We start from the raw sequence: 11,064 nt of genomic DNA, 5'->3' as shown, positions 1-11,064 counted from the left end.
TTACCAGCAGTGTGAAGTCTACGTGCTCGACGACTGCCTCGCAGCGGTCGACTCAGGTATTGGAGGCGGGAAATGTGGAGGAGGGAAGGAGGGATGGTCGATTGAGTATGCTCATCGTTTTTCCACTGCATTTTTGTGGGCTGTAATTTTCACTTCCTTTCCTTCCAAGGTGCCACAACCAATCACCATTTTTTCCACCCCTTCCTTGTACTTCCCTCCTTTGCTCCCTCCTTTGCTCCCTCCTTTCCCAGAGGTGGCCAAGCATATCCTGGATAATTGCATCTGTGGCCTCCTGCGTGAGAAGACCGTGCTGCTGGCGACGCATAACCTTCACACGCTGGAGAGGGCTGACCAGCTCCTGCTCTTGGAGGGACAGCGGATGGCCTTCAAGGTGGGCGGGGAGGGGCGGGGAGGAAGGAGGGAGGACACATGGGCGGAAAGGGGGAAATTACGAGTTTAGACGCAGGACCCTCTCCAGCCTTTTCTCTACCCAAGCTGACCTTGACCCCTCCATCCATTCCTCTTCCTCCTCCCTCCCTCTCCCCGTCGTGCGGCTGCAGGGCACTTACACGGAGTTTGCCCGGACGGGCCATACGTTCGTCGAGTTGACAAGAGGGGTGGGAGGGGGAAGCAGCAGCAACCTTTTGAACATGAAGGCGGTGGCTGAGGGGGAGTCTGGGAAGGAGGACAGGGTGGAGGGGAAAGAGGCGAAGATCGAACAAGCGGCGCAGCAGCAGAAGAAGGAGACAGACGCGGAGGGAGGAAAGGAGGAAGCGATGAAGAAGAAACGGCTCGATTCCGGGAAACTGGTGGAGAAAGAGGCGGTGGGCCGCGGGTCTGTGGGCACGAAGATCTACAGGGCCTACATCCGATGGTAGGAGCGGGGGAGGGCAAGAAGGCGTGGGGGGGAGGGAACATGGGTTGCGGGAAAGAGAGGGGACAGGCATGGGGTTAGAAGGGAAAAGGCGGAGATGCTCGCGTCGACGCTGGCGTCAGGCGAAAGACGAAACATCGTGTCGACTTACTGATCGCAATCCCCCCCGGCGCCCCCACCAAATCTCCCGTTCTTATTCAGCGCGGGCGGCATTGGCGTCTTCCTTCTCGCCCTTGCCTTTTTATGGGCCGGTCAAGCCTTGCAGATCGGCAGCAACTTCTGGCTCTCGATCTGGAGCGACGAGAGTTTAGAGGTATCCGAGGGAGGGAGGGAAGGAAGGAGAGAGGATGCAATGCAGCTGTACTGCACACACTTTGGGTGCATTGCCTGCTCAACTTTCCCCTTTCGTTCCTTTGCCTTTTTTGATCCCACAGGCCGAGCACGGACTGAGCATCTACGCGATCCTGTGCAGCCTCTCTGCGGTGGTGATTGTCTTCACGCTCCTTTCATTCACGTTGGCAGGGATGCGGGCCGCGCGCGTGTTCCACGAGGGGATCTTGGGGTGTTTGATGAGGGCGCCCATGGTAGGAAGGGAGGGGGAGAGATGCTCATATTTGACGAGAGAAATGAAAAAGGAGGAGAAGGGGGTGTTTCCAACGATTGATTTCTACTTATCTCGCGCATCCATCCCATTCTGTCTCTCCCCTTCACCCTCTCTTTCTACCGATGCGCAGGCATTCTTTGACACCACACCCTTGGGCCGCATTCTTAATCGCTTCTCGAAAGACACCTGTGCGTAATCGACAGAGGATACTAGGAGGGAGGGAGAGGGGACGGGAAGCTGGATGAGATATCGGGGGTCGAGGAACACAAGGGGACCGAGAGAAAGAGGGAGAGAACCGAGGAATGGAGGGGAAAATTCTGCCAGCGAAAGCGAGAGATGCTGGAATGGACTTGCTCATGCCTTTTTTTTCCTCATACAACCCTCTCCTCGCCTTTTAGACACGGTGGACGAGACTCTGATGCCCTCCATCTACATGTACCTCCAGTGCATGACCGGCGTCTTGGGTAGGTCGAGGGAGGCTGGAAAAGCGAGGGGGCACATGCAGGGCTTTTAAGTTGACAAGTGACTCGCGCGTGGCGACCGCGAATTCCCCCCTAAATTTACTCGCGTGCTCTGTTCCTCCTTTTCTTCTTCCCACCCATTCAAGGGACCATCATCGTGATTGCGACGGTCAACGGCTGGTTTCTTCCGGCCGTGGTTCCGCCATTTATGCTCTACTACTTCGCGCAAAATTACTACGTGCCGTCTTCACGGTAAGAAGGGAGGAACAGAGAGAAGAAACGGGGGGAGGAGGGGGTTGAGAGACCAGGTGTGGGTGCTTGGCAACATACTACTTACACTTTAAACTTCCCCTTGATGCTATCCCAGTGAACTGAAGCGGTTGGATTCTGTCTCGCGTTCTCCAATTTTCTCACATTTCGGGGCTTCTTTGGAGGGGACAAGCACCATTCGCGCCTTCCGAGCGCAGTTCATGTTCATCAAAGATAATGAGAAGAGGGTTGATTATAATTTGCAGGTGAGGGTGGGAAGAGGAGAAGTAAGGGAGGCCAGAAAAAAGGGCAGGAAGCTAGGAAGGCTTGTGTTATTTGTAATAAATGACAGTAGGGAACGATGGAACAAATGGAGGGGTGGGACAAGACATGTGATGCCTACTTCCGTCGCCTTTGTCCCGAAACCAATAGCTCCGCGTTTAGGAGCTATCGCTCATTATGGTTCTCCCTTTCACTCTCTCTTCCTTCCTCTGCCTCGTCCATTCTAGGCTTATTACATGTACATCTCCTCAAATCGATGGCTGGCGATGCGGCTCGAGTTTGTGGGCGCCTGCATCGTCTCTCTGGCTGGCATTTTCTCCATTCTGGGCAGGGACCACGGTAGGTAGGGAAGGGAAGAGGTAGGGATTGCGATAGGAATGGAATCCGTCGTGGAGGTGATCTTGTGAGCTCCAGAATCTCGCCATGCCATCATAAGATGTCGAATCAACTTTCTTTTCGTTCAAATCTACCATTCCTCCCCATTTTTTTCTCCTCTCTTTCCACCCTAACTCAGGTGTGACGGCTGGCAAGGGTGGTCTCTCGATTTCCTACGCGCTTTCTATAACACAGACCCTGAACTGGATGGTGCGCATGACCAGCGAGGTGGAGACGAACATCGTCGGTAAGCAGCGTTGGGGAGAGAGAGGAGAGGAAGCAAACAAGGGGCAAGGGGAGAGAAAAATGATTTTTGGGCACCTGAGCCATCAGTCATCCACACCTCGACGAAGAGTACCCCTTTTGATTTTGTTCGATCTCCTCTTTCCTCCTTCCATCCTTTTTACCACCTCTAGCCGTGGAACGCATCCAGGAATACAGTGAGGTCCCTTCCGAAGCCCCTGCATTGATCGAAGGGAAGCGCCCCCCCCCGGGATGGCCCCAAGCAGGGAAGGTTGCCATCAAGAACCTGTGTTTGTCGTACAGGCCAGGCTTGCCCTTGGTGTTACGGTGAGATGGATGATGAATGGGTGGGGGGCGGGACAGATGCTTGGCGCCATTTTTCATCAATGCGAGATGGAGTGTGACGATCCTCAACTGAATGCTTTCTGACATTGACACAGGAACCTCTCTTTGGACATCAATCCTGGCGAGCGCATTGGCATTGTCGGACGGTGCGTCTTTTTCGCCCTGTGCGTTTGTAGTTTATTTTCCCCCTCACCTCCACTCAACCCCCTTTTTATCCCCATTTTATCCCCCTCTCCCACAGTACTGGTGCTGGAAAGTCCTCGCTCCTTCTCGCCCTCCTTCGACTCGTGGAGGCGGAGAGCGGTTCCATCGAAGTGGACGGTCTCAACACGCGAGAAATGGGAACCGAAGACCTTCGTAGCCGATTCAGTATCATCCCCCAGGTTGGAAAGGGGGAAAGAGAGCGGGACGGGGGGCACGAAGAACGAAGGAAAATTTTCAGGGGAGAGACCAAGGTCCTTCGAGACTTTACAATCCACGCTGAGGAAATCATGGAGGCGAATAGGGCGTCAAATTAGAGAGGTGGACTTGTCTTTACTACTATTTTGGGAACATTTTTCCTCCTATGATCCTTCACCTTCCATCCCTTATCCTTCTTTCCCCCTCCTTGCTTCCCCGCCTCTGTCTAGGACCCTGTCCTCTTCACGGGTTCCGTGCGTTTCAATTTGGACCCGTTCGACCAGTACTCCGATAATGACATCTGGAGGGCCTTGGAGCGTGCGCATTTGGCTGCTCAAGTACGCCGCCTGCCTCAGGTAAGCGCAGGGGTAGGGTAAGGGCAACAATCAGAAAGGCGAGCAGGAAACAAAGGAGACGGGCATTCTTGCCGAGCCTTTTGAAAAACGGATGTAGAGAAAGGGAGACAGCAAGACCGAGCGGAATAGCGGCATAGGACAGAAATGAGGAGGAAGCAGGGGAAGCTCTGGCGCGCTATTTTGGCATGAATATGACAAAGATCTCTGACGGGACCGCGTCTTTTCATTATTCTTTTCTCCTTTCCTCTCTCTTTTTGGTTTCAACACTTTGTTCCTCACGACACAGGGCCTTTTGTCCGAGGTGGAGGAGGGAGGGAAGAACTTTAGCCTTGGCGAGCGACAACTTCTCTGTATGGCGCGGGCACTGCTGAGGCATTCCCGTGTACTTCTCCTTGACGAGGCAACGAGTGCTGGTAGGAAGGGAGGAAGGCGAGGAGAAAGGATGGAGAAAGGAGTCCAGCGATGAGTCACGGCTGTTTCTTTGGTCTAGAAATTCTTTTAATCTCGTACGGCGGTAGAGGTAGTCGAGGTGACCATTTGCGGTACTTTGAGAGTACGCTGGTACCCAGGAGCCTGCAAGATTTCTCTGTTTGCTTATTGCCCATTATGCCATGTCCTACCGTTTCGGCCTACCTGTATCCCTCCATGCGTTGTCCATCCTCTTGGAGAATCTTCATGCGGGCATTCGGACGCGTACACGGCCGTCTCATCTCCCTGCCTGCACATGCTATCATCTAGACACGTTGAAGGATGACATCTCTTTTTCACTCATACATGCGTCGTTTCCTCCCCATACCCACACTGAACATGCTTCGCGACAACGCTACACAGTGGACGCAGAGACGGACCGCCTGATTCAAGAAACTATCAGGACTCAATTCAGAGGTTGGTTATGGGGTCGATGGAAAAGTAGAATACTGGCAACTCTGGAACACGGATGAGAGAGACTTCCTTTCCGAGCTTTCATCTTTACTGCGCCCTTTTTGTTGACGAAATGTACGGGACTCACGAGGTTTTCTCACTCCCCGTACGCGCATAGGTGCCACACTCCTTACCATTGCTCACCGGATTTTTACCCTGGTGGATTACGATCGAATCGCTGTGTTGGATGCCGGAACAGTTGTTGAATTCGATACACCACTGGTGCGTAAACAACTCGCAACAGCCTGCTCGAGCAGGGTAATGATAGGAATTGTACTTTGCTTGTTGAGGCTCACAAAAGTGCTCATATTTCGTCGCTTATTCCGACGCACACGCCCGTGACCAATTTTCCCTCCCTTCTAACAGAATTTGCTGAAAAAGAAAGGAGGAGCTTTCCGGGGGCTGGCTGAAAAAGCAGCGGGTGACATGGGAATGGTGATGGACGCTTTTGAAGCAGGGGCGAAAAGCATGACAAACACGCCCGAAAAACACGAGAACGGTGGGCATGAGATGACAGTTTTGGGTCAAAATAACTCGTGAGAAGACCGAAAGGTGCCTCATCTTCGCAAAAATAGAGAGCTCGTAAAAACTACGTCGGATATAGAAGGGGCGATTGAGCACGGGGTACGACATGCTCGACATCCGAGTCTTGGGCTGCACTTGTTGCTTTTCAGTTAAATAAAGCCGAATTAGGGTGAAGGGTCAATCCCATACGTGTTGCTTTCCCCAGTACTAAAGAAGTAATTATGTACGTCTAAGTGATCATCTAAGCCCGACAAACGCGAAGGTGCCTGTGAAAATGCGTGACTGAGCAGGGGATTGCCGCGGGGAAAGTAACGAATCCGGCGGGAGGAGCGAGCTGTGCTACCGACCCGTCCACAAGTACCAGCCCCAGCCTCCGTCAAATCGAACCATTATACCATTCACGCGAGAAGGCGCCCCCCTTCTTGGTCTTGGCATGAAATTTGGGCACGCCACGCGCAAGAATAGTTTACTCTGCCAGGCAATCGATGCGTTGGCATTGCCACTAATAAGATTAACCACGTAGTATCATTACCATCCCAAAATCACTTATTCAGAAAGGCGCATCTGTTGAGCTAATCACCACGCATTTGAGACAAAGTTGCACTGGCGCCCGTGTGAGGTTGGCAATATCCTCCGTGGTGGCCAAGCTACAAAAAAGCGCCGGTTCCCATGTCAGGCAAAAACAAGAAACAGGGCCTATTCCTCTCTTTGCTGTCCCGCAAGCCAAGCCGGGAGGAGCTAGTCCGAAAAGGGGACCTTCCCGCCCTCACCAAGCTTTTGCGGAAGCAAGGTGTTGATAATACACTGAATGCTCCGCTGGATCATGAAGGCAACACTCCTCTCATCTTGGCGGCCCGTAAGGGGTCATTTAAAGTAGTGCAGTGGCTGTTAGCGCAGGAGGGGTTGAACATGAACGCTCGTAATAGGTATGTGAACGTCTATCGCATGGCGAATACCAAGAGATGAACAGCTGCTTTCTCTTGCTGACGCTTTCGTCGGGAGTAGGAAGACAACAAAAGCTTCGCTGTGCGGGCACCCCTTTAATCCACGCACTCCCCTTCTTTCTCACTCCTTAGGTTTGGCTGGACAGCCCTGTATGAAGCGGCAGGCACGGGGCATCGCCATATCCTCGATCGCCTAGTGCAGGCCGGGGCGGACCCTACGATTCCAGCCACGTCTTGGCCGCGGCACACTCCTTCCCAAATGGCCCGGCAAATGGGGTGGAATGCCTGTGTGGACGTGCTGGTCAAGGCGGAGAAAATGTGGGCGGAGCGGAAGAAGGAAGACAGGGAGACAGACCGGGAGGAAACGAAGGAGGAGGAAGTCATGGGTTTGTCGGAGCACCCCGCGCTTTCCGGGACGGTGGGAGGGGACGAGAAGACCACGGCGGAGCTCTCTTCTTCGACGGGCACCAAGCTAGCCGCTCCAGGAACAAGAATGGGAAAGGAGGTTGCAGCCCGATCTCTTCCTTCCTCCACGACCAGACCAGTCTCCGAATCCGGAGGAAGCACCGAAAAACCCGATTCGAGCACTGCGGGCCCCTCCTCCCCCCCGTCCTCCCCGTCTTCCTTTACATTTTCCTCCTCGTCTTCATCCCCTCTCTCCTCCGGTGTCGCCCGGCTGGCGGGCCCGACTGGCGTTGCTTCATCCAAAACCTCTTCGAACCATGTGGAAGCTACACAGACCCTCTCTCCTGCGCCTCCGACCACGCCGTCGAAGAAAACGGATCTCCCGGCCTGCCTCCGGTGGCAGGTGGAAGAGGGAGTGGGAGAGGGCGGGCACGAAGGTCGATGGGGGGCCTGGGAGGAAGCGGAGGAAGATTGGTTGGAAGTGCATCCGGCAGTGTTCTCGAAACGAGGGCCACGGGTGGGACGTCGACGCCGAGAAGGGGGAGGGGCGGGGTCTTGGGTCCTCGGGTGCTTGAGGAGAAACAAGACGTTGATGAATCTAGCGACGGGAAGGACGGGCGAGAGGATAAAGGCTCGTGCCGGGTCGAGGCGGAACCCGCGATGGGTAGTGCAGAAAGAGTGAGGAGGAAATGCAGGATACGAGCGGTACAGAAGCGGCGAGACAATGTCGGGGACGATAGTGTGGAATCACCAGAATGCAAGAATTGTAGCGAGTATTAGCGAGAGTTCGATTCTGGGAAGTCGCTCAAATGTTCGAGACTGGCCTAGCAAATATTATAAGATCCGAGGAAAACCCAGCTTGCTGTCTGTACACGGCGGCACACGTTGGGAGGCTTTGTGCGTGCGGCCTCTTCAATATTCTTGCTATGTACATGAAGAATAAATAGAGGTTGATGCATCGACACAACGCAAAATGGAGAGGAAAGTAAATTATTATAAAAAGAGAATAAACGAGATACAGAATGTGTGTTGTGCTTGAAAACCAACGACCATTTCACCTTTCTTCTCGTTTGTCGATCCCAGAATTTGCCTGTTTCACTCTGCCAGGAATGTGTATCTAAAGAAATGCTCCTACATATCCTTACGAATTGTTTACCATAGCGTCGTTATGCATACATATATTTGCAAAAGCATGACTGGGAGGAGGTCAATATCCCATCCCTCCGGCCGTATTGGAGCTCAACGGCGAACGATGATGGCCCATGTGGAGGCAGAGCCAAAAGTCCTTTTTTTCGCACCTACAGCCCTACGTATATACCGCCACCGCGACACCGCGCACGGATGCTTGGATCTGTTCGTTAGTTTATATGAATTTTTGATTCCTGAACTGACTTACGTACGACATTTTGGTATTCTTCTTCCTTACTTTGAAAATTCCTGTCATGGAACAAATTTGGCTCCGCGTTAAAAAGCAAATGCCACAACAGATTTCAGTTTACTCCATCGCAGCGACCACTATCAATATTCTTAAAAAGATTAAAAATTGAAAAATCATTCTTCCCTTACGTTGTTTTCAGGAAAAAAAAAACATAAAACGGTCGGCAGGGGTCGACATTGTCTAATGGAGGCCAGCGATCCCATAGCTCTTTTAGAGACTTTTAAAAAGTGCCGTCGCAGAGCAGACGGCACAGTGGACACTGCTACTCTAGTTCATTGGTTACGTCTAGAGGTTGGAGCATCGCAATTTGTGCAGATACTTGAAGGTCTAGGCAAAACAAGCTACACCCAAGACGAATTCGAGCGCCTCGTAACGTGTGAAATCATGAAAGCTGAGAGCGATCACAGGGCTGCTGCGATCTATAAATGGCAAAGTAAGAAGCAGATGAGACAGATGTCGTCTGAAATACCCAAGGGAAAGGCGTATAGGGCTCGCAAGTCACCACTATGCCAGTCTCCTCCACGGGAGAACTTGACAGAGGAGGAACCCGCTGTGCCACATCATGACAGTAATATTACCGGCAATAAGGATGAGGAGAATGAGGATGTGGCGGCAGTCACTCGTGACCACCAACATCACCATTATCCATTAAATAGCGGCGACGTAGAAGCAGAGGAGAGGAAGGAGAGTGCAACACGTTCGCGCCATCGAACCATCAATTCGAGCCCACGACGTAGCAATAGCCCGCGTGAGGGGCGAAACCTTTCCCCCCATTCATCACATACCCATCACATAAAAACCCACGTCGACTGCTTTAAGACTGGCGCTTCTCGTCACAAGACAAAAGGCGCCGAAAAAGCAAATCGCTTCGCGCACGCGGACGTGCCCCGGGCAGACAAAAGGGTGGCGTATGACTGTAGCAGCTGCAGCAGTGGTCAGTGGGAGTCCTGCAGTAGCAGTAGCGATGACGAGAGGGACAGGGCTTATGCCTACAGACGACACCGAAATCGCAATTACCATCATTACCCTCACGGGTCGCACTCCAAGCGTCGAGATCACTATCAGGGCCGCAGCCCTCCCTCTTCTTACTCTGACCACCCTTTCGTAAGCCCACAGCTTACACAAAGCATTCGGGATTTCTTTCGCTTGGGAGGTAAAAATACCTCGAGAGCAGCGAGTAAATATTATCGACGGAGCCATGAACCTGCACATTCAGCCCTTGACAATAGGAGAGGACGGTCTAGCCGGAAAAGCATCCGATGGGGCCGAGAACAGCAGAAAATGGAGGAAGAAGAGGATGACGATGAAGAGGAGGAGGGGGAACATACGACAATCATCAGCAAACGAGGCCATGAGACTTGGGCGGAGGCCTTGGCAAAGTCGCGGCTAGAAGTGGACGGTCTCCCGGACGACAGAACATTCTACCGAGGGAATCAAGGGTCAGCATCTCCCTTGCGTTCCCCGGCGCGGAAGCATCGGCCTGCACGAGATGCAGTGTATTCTCCATCCTACACCGAGAGCAACGTCTCCAGGCAGGACCTGGAAGTCGAGCGTCGACGGGCTGCTGACTCCTCCCCACGTCGAAAGGGACGTGGAAGCTTTTCATGGAACCGTAATTACTCTCTTTCCAAGCGGCAGGGTAGCCGCTCCAAGCAACACTGCTCTCTACAAGCCAACCAAGATGAAGGAACGCCAGAAGACAAACACAGGGAAACCTGCGCTTGGTCAAACGTTCTTCGGAAGGAAGCTCGCACGGGTCATTTTGAGGAGAGCCTGTCATGGGGAGGAATGCTCGTACCTCGAGACAGCAATTCTTCATCCCTCCCCACGGGTAACACCTACTGGCGCAAAGGAGCAATAGGGGATAGAAATAAAGACACACGTCCCGTAGACCCCGCGTTGCGAAGCGTCATGGAGGGACTCGACCAGCTTTCCGGCACGGCGCGCCCTCATTTGCAAAGCCTCCTCCAGATGGCTCAAGACCAGGCGATGAGCGCATTGGCCAACAACAACAGGGCGCAAAATCGGGTCTTACTCGAGGGAAACATGGAACTGTGGTCACCGTCTCGCTCCTTAGGGGGGCTACTCATGTCTTGGGTCCCATTTCATCTAGTGCTCTACGCAGGCTCTCAGCAGATACGCTTTTATCAAAGCTCCGTCCCTGCAGCATGGGGCTGCATACCTTTACATGAGAAAGGCGCATTGGATTTGCGCTTGCTAGAGAAAATTGAATGCCCTAGCGATGCCCAGTGGGCTGGTCGACGCTTTGACCTTATCGTAAGGGCCTCCTCTGGTGCCGCGCTAGATGCCAAATATCCTGGCTTGAGCGTCTTTCCTGGGGATGAGGATCGAGCCACGTACACGGCACGGTATAATTTCCGCGCACCTAGCGCACAAAGCCGTTTGCTGTGGGTGTCACTGATTACTGCGCTACTAGATTCATGTACTGCTGCTTCTTCTGCCCAGTCCTCACAGGCGGCCGAGAACAGAATTTTTGCGCCTGCGTCCGCTTCAGCACCCCGAAACCCTGCGACCCATCTCTTACCGTTCTCAGAGACGCGGGAATGTACTAAAAATACTCAATCGCACTCATTTCACACCCCGGCAGAGCCCGCCGCGGCCATGTCCGCTACATCTTCGGCT

General features: G+C 53.2%; 1 protein-coding gene across 1 annotated transcript; it reads left to right on the top strand.

Moving 5' to 3' along the window:
* Positions 1-6,185: 6,185 nt before the first annotated feature.
* On the top strand, positions 6,186-8,010 carry ABCC1 (ATP-binding cassette, subfamily C (CFTR/MRP), member 1). Its single transcript, XM_005853919.1, has 2 exons — positions 6,186-6,560; positions 6,711-8,010. Exons 1-2 carry the CDS (start codon positions 6,304-6,306, stop codon positions 7,663-7,665), a joined length of 1,212 nt encoding a protein of 403 aa, XP_005853981.1. The 5' UTR covers positions 6,186-6,303; the 3' UTR covers positions 7,666-8,010.
* The last annotated feature ends 3,054 nt before the right edge of the window (positions 8,011-11,064 follow it).

This window comes from Nannochloropsis gaditana (assembly GCF_000240725.1).
Source record: "Nannochloropsis gaditana CCMP526 unplaced genomic scaffold scaffold682, whole genome shotgun sequence".
NCBI classification, from domain to species: Eukaryota; class Eustigmatophyceae; order Eustigmatales; family Monodopsidaceae; genus Microchloropsis; species Microchloropsis gaditana.
The sequence above is the reverse complement of the archived record's forward strand: the minus strand, read 5'-3'. Positions and strand labels throughout refer to the sequence as shown.